The 16,221-nt window shown below is 41.4% G+C and overlaps 1 protein-coding gene across 1 annotated transcript in view; it reads right to left on the reverse strand.

Moving 5' to 3' along the window:
- Positions 1 to 16,221, reverse strand: part of ABLIM1 (actin binding LIM protein 1) — a 185,261-nt gene that overhangs the window by 120,586 nt on the left and 48,454 nt on the right. The window contains exons 3-4 of the mRNA XM_065923392.1: positions 11,702 to 11,885; positions 6,865 to 6,974 (exon numbers count right to left, since the gene is read on the reverse strand). Coding sequence (XP_065779464.1) covers positions 6,865 to 6,974; positions 11,702 to 11,885 — 294 coding nt within the window. The remainder of the gene's footprint in view (positions 1 to 6,864; positions 6,975 to 11,701; positions 11,886 to 16,221) is intronic.

Here is a 16,221-nt window from a genome sequence, read left to right on the forward strand (position 1 = left end):
TCTGAAAAGATTTCAATTCAGTCCGAGTATAGCATTGCTCCAATACCTGTGGGAGTTCCAATTGCAGCTGGAACAATGACAGTGCTCTACAGGGTGGGGAAAGGAGAGGAAGATGGCTTTGGATGTATATGTGTGTGGGTGTTCATCGCATCAATCTGCCAAACCCACACACAATCAGACACTAGTCAGACACCCTCTGAAATGGAAAGGGTGATTGTAGACAGCAACCCACTTCTGCTGGGATGCCTGAAATAGACCAGAGCTGTGCAGGAAGCAACATCCAAACCCAACTCCCTGCCCTCTAGATTGTCACACGTTGACTCTCCCTCACATGGCTCCTTAACCCATGAGAACCTGTCCCTCAATTACTAGCAGACATGAAGAATGGAGCAGAGTTAGGCTTTACAGGAGTGTCAATAACCTTCTGGAAGACTGTCACGCTCTCTGGACATACATCTTCATTTCTAAAGTATGGATCAGCTAGACATGGACAACTGATTTTTTTCCTTAATAGTAAAAGCAGTCTAACGAATGCTCATCATAACCCTGTGAGGCAATGTTTACTGTTATCGCCATGATATATAATGTTTTTTGCTTACTGCATTAGACTGTATGAAGCAAAAGTTTTAACTAATTCAAGGGCAATCATCTTTCAATGAAGGTAGTGTGTTTCTATGAATCACTTGCTGATGGTTTTCATTCACCAAACCTTGCTACACCAGGGAGGCGACTGTGTCACATAGAAAGCCCATAGCCCTTGGAGGCAGACACTTGGGTAAATCTGCAGACAAGTCAGATCATCGCTCCAAGACTCAGCACCTCATCTTTGGAAGTCAGAGAGTGATACCTACACTGTGAGATAATTATCAGGGATGGTAACGTGACATGTGGAGCCTGGGTTCATATCCCAGCATCACCACTGTGTGATCTTGGGCAAATTATTTAACTTCTGAAGAAGTTGAAGTTGAATGGTTCTATGAAGACCTACAAGACCTTCTAGAACTAACACCCCAAAATGATGTCCTTTTCATTATATGGGACTGGAATGCAAAAGTAGGAAGTCAAGAGATACCTGGGGTAACAGGCAAATTTGGCCTTGGAGTACAGAATGAAGGAGGGCAAAGGCTAATAGAGTTTTGCCAAGAGAACGCACTGGTCATAGCAACACCCTCTTCCAATAACACAAGAGAAGACTCTACACATGGACATCACCAGACGGTCAATACCAAAATCAGATTGATTATATTCATTACAGCCAAAGGTGCAGAAACTCTATACAGTCAGCAAAAACAAGACCGGGAGCTGACTGTGGCTATTGCCGAATTCAGACTTAAATTGAAGAAAGTAGGGAAAACCACTAGACCATTCAGGTATGACCTAAATGAAATCCCTTACAATTACACAGTGGATGTGAGAGATAGATTCAAGGGATTAGATCTGATAGACAGAGTGCCTGAAGAATTATGGATAGAGGTTCCTGACATTGTACAGGAGGCAGGGATCAAGACCATCCCCAAGAAAAAGAAATGCAAAAAGGCAAAATGGTTGTCTGAGGAGGCCTTACAAATAGCTGTGAATAGAAGAGAAGTGAAAGGCAAAGGACAGGAAGGATGTACCCATTTGAATGCAGAGTTCCAAAGAATAGCAAGGAGAGATAAGAAAGCCTTCCTCAGTGATCAATGCAAAGAAATAGAGGAAAACAATAGAATGGGAAAGCCTAGAGATCTCGTCAAGAAAATTAGAGATACCAAGGGAACATTTCATGCAAAGATGGGCACAATAAAGGACAGAAATGGTATGGACCTAACAGAAGCAGAAGATATTAAGAAGAGGTGACCAGAATACACAGAAGAACTATACAAGAAAGATCTTCGTGACCCAAATAATCATGATGGTGTGATTCACCATCACTCACCATCACTCACCTAGAGCCAGACATCCTGGAATGTGAAGTCAAGTGGGCCTTAAGAAGCATCACTATAAACAAAGCTAGTGGAGGTGATGGAATTCCAGTTGAGCTATTTCAAATCCTAAAAGATGATGCTGTGAAAGTGCTGCATTCAGTATGCCAGCAAATTTGGAAAACTCAGCAGTGGCCACAGGACTGGAAAAGGTTAGTTTTCATTCCAATCCCAAAGAAAGGCAATGCCAAAGAAAGCTCAAACTACTGCACAATTGCACTCATTTTGCACGCTAGCAAAGCACTGATCAACATTCTCCAAGCCAGGCTTCAGCAATATGTGAACTTCCAGATGTTCAAGCTGGATTTTGAAAAGGCAGAGGAACCAGAGATCAAATTGTCAACATCTGCTGGATCATCAAAAAAGCAAGCGAGTTCCAGAAAAACATGACTTCTGCTTTACTGACTATGCCAAAGCCTTTGACTGTGTGAATCACAACAAACTATGGAAAATTCTTAAAGAGATGGGAATTTCTTAAAGAGATGGGAAGAGACCAGACCACCTAAACTGTCTCCTGAGAAATCTGTACGCAGGTCAGGAAGCAACAGTTAGAACTGGGCATGGAGCAACACACTGGTTCCAAATCGGGAAAGAGTACATCAAGGCTGTATATTGTCACCCTGCTTATTTAACTTATACTCAGAGTACATCATGAGAAACGCTGGGCTGGATGAAGCACAAGCTAAAATCAGGATTGCCAGGAGACATATCAATAACCTCAGATATGCAGATGACACCACACTCATGGCAGAAAGCAAGGAAGAACTAAACATGATGAAAGTGAAAGAGGAGAGTGAAAAAGTTGGCTTAAAACTCAACGTTCAGAAAACTAAGATCATGGCATCTGGTCCCATCACTTCATGGCAAATAGATGGGGAAACAGTGGAAACAGTGAGAGACTTTATTTTTTTGGGCTCCAAAATCACTGCAGATGGTGACTGCAGCCTTGAAATTACAAGAGGCTTGCTCCTTGGAAGAAAAGTTATCACCAACCTAGATAGCATATTAAAAAGCTGAGACATTACTTTGCCAACAAAAGTCCATCTAGTCAAAGCTATGGTTTTTCCAGTAGTCATGTATGGATGTGAGAGTTGAACCATAAAGAAGGCTGAACACCGAAGAATTGATGCTTTTGAACTGTGGTGTTGAAGAAGACTCTTGAACGTTCCTTGGACAGCAAGAAGATCCAACCAGTCCATCCTAAAGGAAATCAGTCCTGAATATTCATTGGAAGGACTGATGATGAAGCTGAAACTTCAATACTTTGGCTACCTGATGCGAAGAACTGACTCATTTGAAAAGACCCTGATGCTGGGAAAGATTGAAAGCGGGAGGAGAAGGGGACCACAGAAGATGAGATGGTTGGATGGCATCACTGACTCAATGGACATGAGTTTGAGTAAATTCCGGGAGTTGGTAATGGACAGGGAGGCCTGGCGTGCTGCAGTCCATGGGGTCACAAAGAATCAGACACGACTGAGCGACTGAACTGAACTGTCGCCCTTTGCTTCTTCATCTGTGAAAAGCGGACAGCTTTAGTGCCAACCTTTAGGGTGGTCATGAGAATTAAATAAGTTCAAATTTGTAGACCAGTTATGCAATGCCTGATCACATGAGTACTATGTGAAAGTTTGAAGAAGATAATAAGATAAATAAAAAAGAGAAGAATTATTATAATGTGGAAGGAAGCAGTAAGCAGGGTGCCCAAGACATCATAGGCATCCCACTAGGAGTTCTCCCTAAATCAGAGCAATACAGACATGTTGGCTCCTGCACATTTACAGAGTAAGCACAAATGGAGGCTATTTTGTGTAAATTCTCATCACGTTATTGACTTGTCTTCTGTTGATCACTCTTTACTTCTTCTCTCCCCCTCTCACTGTCTTCGCCTCCTATTCCGTGATGATGGAAAACCAGCCACAGAATGTGAAATAAAATTCCAGTTCAGAAGTGCAAACATTTTTGAAAGAACGTTTCAAAGGAAAAAGAAGACCTTGGGTCTCTAATTAATTTTATCACCACTGTGAACATATCAAAGAAGGGTTTCATTTTTCGTGCTTTCCTTTAGGAAGCTTTGCCAAGTTAAGAAAATTTTTAAAAAACAAGAATCAAAGTAACCTCAGTGTAGTTTTAAAGTATAGGGCATTTCTTAAAGAATTGCAAAGAACAAACAAGTGTTCTCTAATTATGCTCCAATGAATTTAAGAAACTTGCTGAAAATTCCCTTGCTCTTGTATTTGTTTGCCTGTCTCCTTTGGGTATTTTGCATGTGTGTATCCATATTTAAGAGTTCTCTTTTTGACAGACACCCACACCCACATGCCCCAGAAATGCTATTTGAGTACTTATCTAAATAGATGAGTACTTATTGAAAATAAAAATGTTCTGACCAAAACAGCAGCACAGAGAAAAGGATTTCATCCACTGAGAGCAAAGGAGAAAAAATAAATTAAAAAAATAGGATTTGGACCAATAGTTTGTATACATGCAATAAATGTCAAATCTAACATTAGAAATGTAATGAATTTGAGTATGATACATTTTTGCACTTAGAATTTTAATTGCTTTTTTATGTGCATAATGACTATTCATATAAAAAAATAAAGATAAAGCAAAACAATGTTTATTAAAAATCAGAATAACCATTTTGGTGGAGTTATGATTAGAAATATGTTCCCAAATTACCTGAAGGAAAAGGACCAAAAGCCTTCAAAAATATCTTGGCTCTATTTCTTAAACTGAACAATGAGGAGTCTTAGATGAAACAAAGACAGCCCCAAACCAGGAGTCAGGAGACCTGCCTCTAACAAGTTACCTATGATTGGGTAACTTGTGTGACTTTGGGCCCGAATTTCCTCACCTATTAAGAAATACAGTTGGACTAAAGGACTCCACAGAATCTGAGGACACAGTCATTCCTATTCTAAGTCTATGGATATGATCCTCTGTTATAGCTGTCATCTGATTCTGGGACTCATGCAAGTCTCTTTTTCTTTGCTCTTCTTAAAGTTTTTTTTTTTTTTAATGTGGACCATTTTTAAAGCCTTTATTGAATTTGTTACAATACTGCTTGTTTTCATGTTTAGTGTTTTGGCTACGAGGCATGTGGAATCTTAGCTCCCCAAACAGGGACTGAACCTGCACCCCCTGCATTGGAAGGTGAAGTCTTACCTGCACCACCAGGGAAGTCCCAATCCTTTTTTCCTTACCTATACTGAAGAATTCCTTCAATGTTTATGGTAACGTACTTTCAAAGCAAGCCTTCTCAATCAAGGGGGTTGGGGTGCCTGTTCTCACACCAGGTCACCTTCCCAGTGACGTTCAGAGGGCAGAGCAGGTAAGAAGAGTGAAGGACCTGAGACCCTGTCAGGGGCCTAGGACTGTGCCCTGTTTAGCAGCCCTTATCCTACCCAGCTGCTGTGATTTAACAAGGGGGCAGGTAAATCCACATGCTAAGGATCTGATCATGTGTATTGAATAAGATGCACTAATACATTTCTTTCTTTTTTCCCAATGGCCAAAATCCAATTTCTATGCAAATGCTTTTGGGTCATAACATTCCTATTTTTAACAGGTATAAATCTTCTACTTTTATAGGAAGATTTGGAATCGCTGTTATAAATGACCCAAAACTCCTCCAGAGCAGAAGTGGCTTATCTCATTCTTAGGTGCTGAGACTGGCAGGGCTTCAAGGCATTTGTTCTCCAAGGACGGGCACAATCCACGGAAACGGAGGCAAATCTCTAGTCCATGTCTTAACGCCCCAGGAAGGAGCGGGAAGGAGAGCTTGGTGCTCCGAGTTCAGAATCCCTCTCAGTTCATCGTGAATTGACCTATTCAATGTTATTTACTAGAAGAAATACTTCAATTGGGCACTGTTTTTATTTGGAGGGAAGTTGGTTTTCTTTGGATTCCTATAGGTCAGACAAGCCCTTGTCATCAAAAATCACAAATCCCATGGTGTATGGACAGCCTGTCCCCATATTTCTTCAGATCTCCCCTTGGGTGACAAGAGAGGTTTCTCAGATTGCCCCATACAAACATAGACCCATTGCCCTGCTTTTTCTCTCTATGTTAATCTTCTGTGCATATTTGATATTTTTGTTGCATTTATTGTCTATCTACCCCACTAAAAAATAAACTTCCTAAGGATGTTGAGTATGTTTTGTTCACTCTACATTTTTTTTTTGTTGTTCACTCTACATTTCCAGTGCAAACAACACGCATTGTAGGTGCTCAGAAAATTATCCATTTGATGAACAAATGTCAGAAACCCTTCAGGTGGGAGACTTCCCCAACAGTCCAGTGATTAAGACTCTGCCTTCCAATGCAGGGGGAGTGGGTTTGATCCCTAGTCAGGGGTGTGGCCAAAATAATAAAAATAAAAATATAGATAACCAACAAGGACTTACTGTAAATAAATAAATAATTAATTTTAAAAGGGAAGAAAATCCTCCAAGGGAATAAAGAATAGTTAAGGATAGTAAGAAATAATTTAAGAGTAAGCATAAACCACCACACTCGCCCAAGGCAGAATGGGGATAACTTTTTAACACACAGCGGTATCAGTCACATCATCACCAAATGCTCTCACAGTTTAACCTCCATGCCCAGAGAGAGGCACTTCTGATGTAACACTTTATAATTCTTTTTCCTTCATTTACCATCAAAATGCACAGTTGAATGTCCAATTCTCTTGCTTTTCTTTTGAAAGAAGGGAGACACCTCTCTCTGCATTGCCTTTAGTGAAGGCTTCTCCACACATCACATTTTACAATGAAAATGCCTTAAATAGGCCTACTCTTGACTCCGGCTACCAGAGTTTCTCCGAAAGCAAGGTACCTCCCTACGCTGCCTTTGCGGAATGAAGGAACTCGTGTCAACAGGTGGCCGGGGCACTTACTGCCAGAGCAGGAGGCTTCTTTAGGGCTGGAAGACATCGGCTGTGCGCAGAGCTGGCAAAGGCAGTCTCTCCCATTGAACGTGACTCGGTCTCCGGGTGGAAACGGGCGCCTGGAAAGACATTGCTCTCAAGGTTATTGTGGCAATTTTATCCCTTTCCCTCACTCCCTCTGCTTTGCTGCCCTCCAGAGCCAATTCATTACTTGGAGGAGCACCAGCCAAAATGTCTGCAATGCAGTCCGAACCAAGCCGGCCAGCTGGATCCAGTCCAAACAAGCAAACGTGCCTCATTTTAAGAGGAAAGGAGAATGCAGAGCTTCTACAGGCAACCAGAGAGTAAAATGAAACCATTTACCTCCACTCCTTAGTGGAGAGATGCTCCAGCAAGTCACCTAGCAGGGCACACACAGTAAAATTTTCCATTTCCCAATTGAAATACTGCCATGAAGAAATGTTTGAAATGTTATGAATTCCTATTAAAGCTTAAGGCGCCTCCAGTTCTCAAAGAGAACTGGTCATACAGGGCAAACATTAATTCTTCACATTCCTTAGACCTATATGATAACGATGCTGAATTAGACATTGTCTTGCAATGGGAAAACTGAATACCTCCCATTGCTAGGGACTCAGTCCCTTATAAACCTGGACTAAATATGAAAATGCTGTAAATATCTGTTTAAAAATTAGTATTTACTTCCTTTCAGAGATTATTTCCTTGCACATTAGTGAAAGTGAAAGTTGTTCAGTATTGTTCGACTCTTTGTGACCCCATAGACTATACAGTCCATGGAATTCTCCAGGCCAGAATACTGGAGTGGGTAGCCTTTCCCTTCTCCAGGGGATCTTCCCAACCCAGGAATCGAACTGGGATCTCCTGCATTGCAGGCGGGTTCTTTACCAACTGTGCTATCATATCTGCTTAAAAATTAGTATTCGCTTCCTTTCAGAGACTATTTCCTTTCACATTAGACATTCATCAATAAATAACAGCACATTTTTTTCAAAAACATTGCCTTCTGCAGGTATGTTTCTTCTCCTCCCAGCAGGCATATGGCTTTTAAAAAGTAAGTCATTAGTTAATAGCCATATGACAGTTTCCATGCCTGCTCACTTGCCACTGGCCAATTTGCCAATGATCTTCAACATGAATTTTCACATGTGTGATTCTGTCAATTAGGAAATTTAAAATTCATAAGCCAAACATCCCCACCCATCTGAGTCAGAAGCAGGCTCAAATTCAGGCTTCTGGACATGAATTTTATGTTCACAGGTACTTTAAGTTGCCCTTCATCACCTAACAGTTGGTGATTCACCATCCTGCACACTCAGGCAGTAAATCTGGGTTTAAAACAACTCCACAAATGTACTTGGTGCCAGTCATCGAGGAGAGTTTTAAACCGCACCCCCAAATTTTAGAAGTGCTGGGTTGAGGCGGTCTCCTGGTGCTGTGTTATTTTCCATCACTCAGATAAAGCCCAGAGAGGGTAATGGACCAACTAGAGAGACCATGACACAGGCAGAGGTGGGTGGTGTCCACCAACCTAGAACTTGCTCTCTCTTCAACAATCAAGGTCACACTCTGGTGGGTGCCAGCCAGCCTATCAATTCACACTCATCAGTTAAAGCCAGACAAACCTCCAGCCTCCTCTGTAACAAGGCCATCAGGAAGTGATGGGTCTGTCGACATAATAAGCACAGTTTCTTTGCCTCTGATCAGTGCCAGGGCCAGGAGGAGGCCAGTGAGGCACTCAGGATACAGCATCTAAGGAGGTCCCCACTCTCAGGAGGACCGCATGACCTGGGAGTGAGCACCCCCTTTAAAGTGTGTGCCCAGGCACCTCCCTGGCCTCATCCTAGTCCAGACCCTGTGTCTGATTTAGGCTTATATTTGTAGACTTCAACCCCACAAAGATCCACTATGGAACAAACTAGAGTCCAGTTCTCAATAAGGGGCAAGGTGCTCTGAATTTTGAATTCTGTTATTTCATAAATGACCCCTTTCATTTCCCTAAGTCCTCGGCCTAAATGGGTTCACTTCCTTCTGTTATTTGCATGAATGTTTGTGATAGAAAGAGAATTGGATTTAAGAGTCTGAACATGTGAGTTCAAATATTGGCCTTGTGATGTGAAGGACTGGGAAAATCCCGTAGACTTGGGGTCTCAAAGTCACTCATAAGCAGGGGATAGGAATTTCTGATTGACCTCACAGAATTGTTGAAAGGGTTAGGTTAATTTCTACATGAATGCAATTTGTAAGCTGTAAAGGTGGACTCCCTTTCAGGAAGAATTGGTGTCATTAGGCGGCACCAGCAGCTTAAAGCATCAGTAACAGGCACCTCTCTGTTGGATAGAGATGATGAATAGAGATGGTGAATGTTTGTCCATCGTTACCAACCTGAAGCAATGATCTCTCGGGGCCAGGATCAGGAAGGTTCCTAGAGTTTACCTGGGCCAGGGCCTTCTAACCTGCTATTCTTTATTTTTAATTGGAGGATAACTGCTCCACGATTTTGTGCTGGCCTCTGCCACAGAATCACGCCAATCAGCCACAAGCATACATATGTCCCCTCCCTCTTGAACCTGCCCCCACGGGCACCCCATCCACCCCTCTAGGCTGTCACAGAGAACCCCATTGAGCTCCTTGTGTTATACATAGAAATGGATATTTTAAAAAAGACACTTCCTAAGCTCCAACCTGGTGATCTGTGACAACCTAGAGGGGTGGGGTGAGCTGGAGTCGGGGGTAGGAGGGGGGTTCAAGACGAAGGGGACATGTGTGTACTTATGGCGGATTTGAGTTGCTGTATAACAGAAACCAACAGAACATTGTAAAGCAATCATCCTCTAATTAAGAAAAGAGAAAAAGAGACCCTCCCATGGGGATTCCAGTGACGACCCAGGTTTGGGGAATCACTTTTATTTGGTTCACAGCCTCTCATCTTACAGACAAGACAACTGCGGTGGAAGAGTTAGCTCACAGAGGTCTCCAACCAGCCCAGGAAAGAGGACCAGAAACAGGGCTTCCCGAATGCCAGCCCAGGGTTCTCAACCAGACTGCGGGCGGCAGCTTGAAAAGGGAGAGGTCAAAAGGACACTTGGCTGTTGATTAAATACAGAAAAAATTCAGCTCATTAACCCAGAATTTTAAAATTGTGACTTAAAAATATATAATTGAGAAATGACCTAATAGCTACAAAAAGTTACTAAAATAATTTGATTATGAATATTTCATCTAAATCTTATTATGATTCATCCATGAGTATTATCCTGTTAATTAATTGTATAAAATCAAATTTACCCTTCTAGAGTTTACATTTCTGTGGCCTAAAAACAGGAAATGCTGAAAAATAAAGTGAATTGAACTACAGTTTTTACAAAGGCATAGCAAAATTGAACACACATGATCAACATGATACCAAAAGGCATGGAATTACTCTATAAGTATGGGTCAACTAATTAAATTCCCTCTTCTCTCTGATTGACCATTTTAATCAAGCTGCTTTGTGCAATAAAGATTTAACCTTGATTGATAATAGGTGCCTAGAGAGGAGGGGTTGACAGCTTTTCCCCTGAAAGATCAGATTGTAAGTATTTTTTTAGACTGTGCAGATCATAAGGTTTCTATCTCAACTACTCAACTCTACCACTGTCGCTTGGAAGCAGTCATAGACAATATATAAACAAATGGGCATGGCTGTGTTCCAATAAAACTTTATTTACAAAACAGGTTTAATTTGATCCTTGAGGCCGTTAGCTCTCCCTGGCTATAGAGCAAATGAGATAATTTTACACACCCACACCCACACACGTAAGAGCTGACACTTCCAAATAAGCTTCATCTTTCCAAGTATTTATGCCATCTCCTCCCATGTTTCCACTGCTCGAAATGTCTCAAGACCTGGAGCTGCTTTCAGATTCAGCTCTCAGCCACTTAAACTCAGTCACACTATTTAGTGGAGGACATTCCATATAAAGCTTCCTAACTAAATTTCTTTTTAACTAAGCCTGATAATACAGTAGGAAAACAAGAACATCTAAAGGTACATCAGAAAAAAATATATAAAGACAAATATACAGCATCACTTATTATGTGGAATCTAAAAAAAAAAAAATGATACAAATGAATTTATTTACAAAAACAGAAATAGGCTCAGAGACATACAGAACAAACATGGTTATCAAAGGGGAAAGGAGAGGGGAAGGATAAATTAGGAGTTTGTGATTAGCAGATACAAACTATTATATATAAAATAGATAAACACAAAGGTTTACTGTACAGCACAGGGAACTATATTCAATATCTTATAATAATCTGTAATGGAAGAGAACATGAAAAATAATGCATATAATATGAATAATATATATAGTATATATACAACATAAGTAATGCATATATTATATATATATATATATATACATATATATGAAGAAAGTGTGTTAGTCACTCAGTCATGTCCAACTCTTTGTGACCCCATGGACTATATGTAGCCTGCCAGGCTTCTCAGTCCATGGAATTCTCTAGGCACGAATACTGTGGTGGGTTGCCATTTCCTTCTCCAGGGCATCCTGACCCAGGGATTGAACCTGGGTCTCCTGCATTGCAGGCAGATTCTTTACCACTTGAGCCACCAGACAAATAATATATATAATATATATATAACTGATTCATTTTGTTGTACACCCAAAACTAACACATTATAAATCAACTATACATCAGTAAAAATAATCTTTTTAAAGGAAAAATATTTCAAGACTAAGTACAAGTCAAGACCAAAGCGCACATTCCAAGCTCTGAGAGCAGAATCCAACACTTCCCTGTTGGCAGAAGCCACACTTACTTGCAGATCGTGCAGGCAAAGCAGTTGGGATGGTAGGTCTTGCCCAGGGCGGTCACCACCTCTCCTTCCACGAACTCCCCGCAGCCATGGCATCGAGTGCCATACATCCTCTGGTAGTCCAGGGTGCAGAGATACTCCCCGTTCTTTATGAAGAAGCCCCCCTGGGCCAGGTCACAGCCGCACACTATGGACAGACAAGGTCACATCTGGTCACAAGCTGCCAAGCTTCTGGGCAGCATCACCTTCTACCACATGCTGCTAACTTACTCTATGATCTCAGCAGTATGGGGTTCGGGGTGGGGAAGACTGGTACAAAGAGCTATTTATTGTTGGGCTCCAAGTTCTCCCTTGCCTCCCTCCCTCTTTGTTTCCCTTCCCTTCGGGAGCTATGCAATATCTCATGCAAGTAAAATCCATTGGCTGGGTCTCAACAGCCTTTGCGATACATCTCAGATTCAGAGATAATCAGTCTTTGATGGAAAGATACCTTTGGGTCATACTGTCTCTAATAGGAACAAAACTGTCTCTGGCAGTGCTACTTAGGAAAGATAGACACGGCTTGCCCACACAACTGCTTGGTTTGGCCTAAACTGTTACTGAGCTGAGTAATAAATTCCCACTCTACCAAAAGCAGGAGCTGAAATGTCCAGTGTCTATTTTTTCACACTCTGGAAATACTTTCCCATAGTCGTAAAACATTCAGGCGTTTAATTTTCTCTTGGTGCAGCAAATAGGATAAGTCCATTATTTATATATTAAAGAGAGAGATAAAAATGAACAAGTCAAAGAGGAAAGAAAAGGGAACGTGTCCAAGATAAACCTGTCGTTCCGGACATCAGCACAGGCCAAAAAGAGACTGTTTTGCCGTGTCTGGATTTTGGCATCTCTTCCAAACCTGCGCAGCTGTGGAGCATGGAGATGGTGTGAAAAAGTAGGTCCTGAGACACCAGGTCTGCATGTTCAGACAAGACCAGAGCAGGACTCAGCAGCTTGTCCAAAAATAAAGCCAAAGGCGGCTCCTGAGAGTAAAGACTTTCCATTGACAAATGACCGGGAAGTAACACCAAAGCTGGAAATCTCTGTTCTTAACCTCTGTATTCCCAGAGTTGACTGACTCCTATGCAATTCAGATCCTGAGGCAAAGAATCCAGGATTCGTCTTGATTATTCCTGCCAGCAGCTGGAATAGGCTTTTATCTGGGGTAAGGATGAACTGAATTCAGTCACTAATTAGTTTTCCTAAGGACCTGCTAGAACATATCCAGGGTTCCTCTGGTAAGTTCTCATGACCCATGAAAGCATCTGGATGAACTAGTGTTGAGCACAGTAAGACCCTGATGGATTCGGATAGAATCTTACACTCCCACCCCAGCTTGCAGTCTCTACTAATTGCAACTACTGAAGATATTCAAGGTGACACAGAAGCTACAACAAGCTGTCCACTGTGGGTTCATCTGTTTGTTTAGGTCCACACTCCACAGCTATGACCTTCTTCTTTGCGGTTTATAATCAAGTAACCCAAGATGATGGCCTGAGTCCATCATGCTGAAAATGACCATATAAGCTCTGCTGTGATCACATTACCTGGAAGCCAGCTCATTCACCACCTGCTGCCTCCCCAACTTCCAGTGCCCCCACTGTTTCCATTCCTGCCTTTTCCTACAATATGAGTCCTGTGGGTCAAGGCAGCCGAAGTTAGGACTAACCTTGCTCTAATTGCAAATTCCTTCAACAACGATAAACACAATCCTGAGAGTCACAGGACACCTTAGAGATTTTTCTTCAATATCTTTCTATGTATTTTTAAATTTTCACACAAGACTACAAGGCGCTTTATGGATAAGAGTCTTTAGCTTTACTTCTTTTGATTTGTAGAAACCTCTAACCACAGAATTTAACATAAGGCTGGGAACCAATTTTTTAATTAAACTGAATCCACTTCAACTTTGGCAGATTCCTACCAATTTCACTCCTTAGTGGCACGAAGTAGTTCCTATGATTCAGTTGCTCTTCCAAACTCAGGTCTTTGTCAAAACCATGACAGGTGACAAAATAATGCATTTGGACTGCTAACAATTTCCTTATATTATTTTCCTTGCTAATAATAGTTTCTCCTCCAATCTCCTAAGGTAGACAGAATGTAAAAGTTCACAGATCCCTTATAAAAAGCTCTGGTGGCAACAGGGTCATCATTATGCTCATGCAGATTGTAGGGATGGCTTCAGAGCTAATTCTAAATGTTTTAGAAATCCCTGTACCCACCGCTTCCTTAGGGTATCTTTCCGGGCTTTCTAGTTCACATGGTTTTGTGAAATTGACACATGCTCTCCTTTAATAATAAAGTCTTAGTTTATATGATCATAAAATAGCCTTAAAAGTGATTTTGTAATTACTGTTGAGAGATGCCAAACTACAATCAAGCTTTGCCCTTTGCGATTTGATTTGGCTTGGTCCTTAAATTCAAGGCAGTGGCCCAAATGTGCTTACCAAACTGTCCCATTGTTTCTGGTGGTTGATACCCGAGGAAACTAACATTTGAAAACAGACTCACAGAGGCAAGGGTCATGAAAGGCACACACAGCGGGTAGTGGGAGGGAAGGTCTGTACTGCTCAGACCTAAAAGTACTTAACAACACATACATTTCCAAAGAATGGACTAGTTGGGACGTAATCTCAGGCCTTTCCCTCTTTCCCTTCTCCGGGTATACTCGCCTATTCCTCCTCCTCCTTCTCCTCCTCTGGTCACAACTTCTCAGTCTCCTGGGCCACACCCTTACAGGCATGTAAGTCCCATGGACATTACCTTCTTCCTCTAAGATATAAGGCCTCCCTGGAAACAGAGGGCTTCCCAGGTGGCACTCGTGGTAAAGAACCCACCTGTCAATGCAGGAGACATAAGAGATGCAAGTTTGATCACTGTGTCTGGAAGATCCCCTGGAGGAGGGCATGGCAACCCACTCCAGTATTCTTGCCTAGAGAATCCCAAGGACAGAGGAGCCTGGTGGGCTACAGGCCATGGGGTCACAAAGAGTAGGACACAACTTAAGTGACTTAGCATGCACACACACTTTAGAAACAGATCTCATCCACTCTTAGAGTTTCAACTATGACTGTGCAAAGGATTCTCAAATCAGTCTACCTGTGACATCTTCCCCAACCAGGGCATACACCTATCTGAACATAGCATCACCCAAATAAACTCTATTTTCTCAGCTTCTCTGCCATTTCTTCTAAAACTCTCTGCTATTCCCTCTTTTAATAAAATGCCATCACTATGCATTCTCCCACTCTTAAACCCAAATTTTCAACTAGCCACTAAATCCAATGTGTTTTCCCAGGAAAACATTTCTTTGATCCATTCCCTCCTCTGTCTTCTTACCACCTCTACTCAGATCCTGGTCTTTAGTATCTCTTGTACTAAAACAGTTTTATTATAATAGTGTTTGTACTGGCAGAAAAAAAAAAAAACCTGGGAATAATTCAACTTTCCGTCAGTAGAGCAAGAGTTGGATAAATTATTATATATCCAGTCTATGAAGCTTTTTTTTTAGGAATAGATTAGATCAATATTTGTAACCTAGAGGTCTGTCCATGATAAACTGTTAAAAGAGAAAATTCCACAAACAATTTCAACAATCCCATTTTTCAAAAGTCTACTTATGTTTTTACAAACAAGGAAAAGTGAGTTAACACAAACATAGGATTATTCATGGGTTATCTCAGCAGGATGAATAATTATTCACTTTTTATTCACATACCCATGCATCAGCTCACTTTTAAAAATTATTTAATTTTGCTAAAACACACATAACATAGAATGGACCATCTTAACCATTTTTAAGTGTACAGTTTAGTGACATTTAGCACATTCACCTACTTGCGCAGCCATCATCATCATGTATCCACAGGACATCTTTCATCCTGCAAAACTGAAACTCTAGACCCATAACATTAACTCCCTATTCTCCCTCCCTCCCCCAAGCCCCTGGAAACTGCCACTCTAGCTTCTGTCTCTATGAATTTGACTGCCCTTGGTGTCTCATATAAGGAGAAACTCACTTTATAATATGTTAAGAAAAATTATCAAAAACATGTCCACGAGGTGAAGGAAAGAAGCAGGTTTCTCCAGTGTCATGCTAAAACTTTAATAGCTCACACAGAATTATTTCACGACCCAAGGCACTGGATCTGTGTTTGACAAGATCTTTACCTGGGTTCAACCCCTGGGTTGGAAAGATCCCCTGGAGAAGGGAGAGGTTACCCACTCCAGTATTCTGGCCTGGAGAATTTCAAGGACTGTATAGTCCATGGGGTCACAAAGAGTTGGACACGACTGAGTGACTTTCACTTTCATTTTACTACTAATTAAAAGCCCAGACTTTGAAAGTTAACTGTAACTTGTAGATTCTTGTCCAGTAGATGTGCAGATGATTTCGGTCCAGGTTTACTATCCTGTTCCCTGTTAGACCGCTGATCAGTTTTATATTTAACCCTGACATCTTATCCTACATTTTTTCTTTT

Source organism: Muntiacus reevesi, chromosome 2 (assembly GCF_963930625.1).
Source record: "Muntiacus reevesi chromosome 2, mMunRee1.1, whole genome shotgun sequence".
Taxonomy (NCBI): domain Eukaryota; kingdom Metazoa; phylum Chordata; class Mammalia; order Artiodactyla; family Cervidae; genus Muntiacus; species Muntiacus reevesi.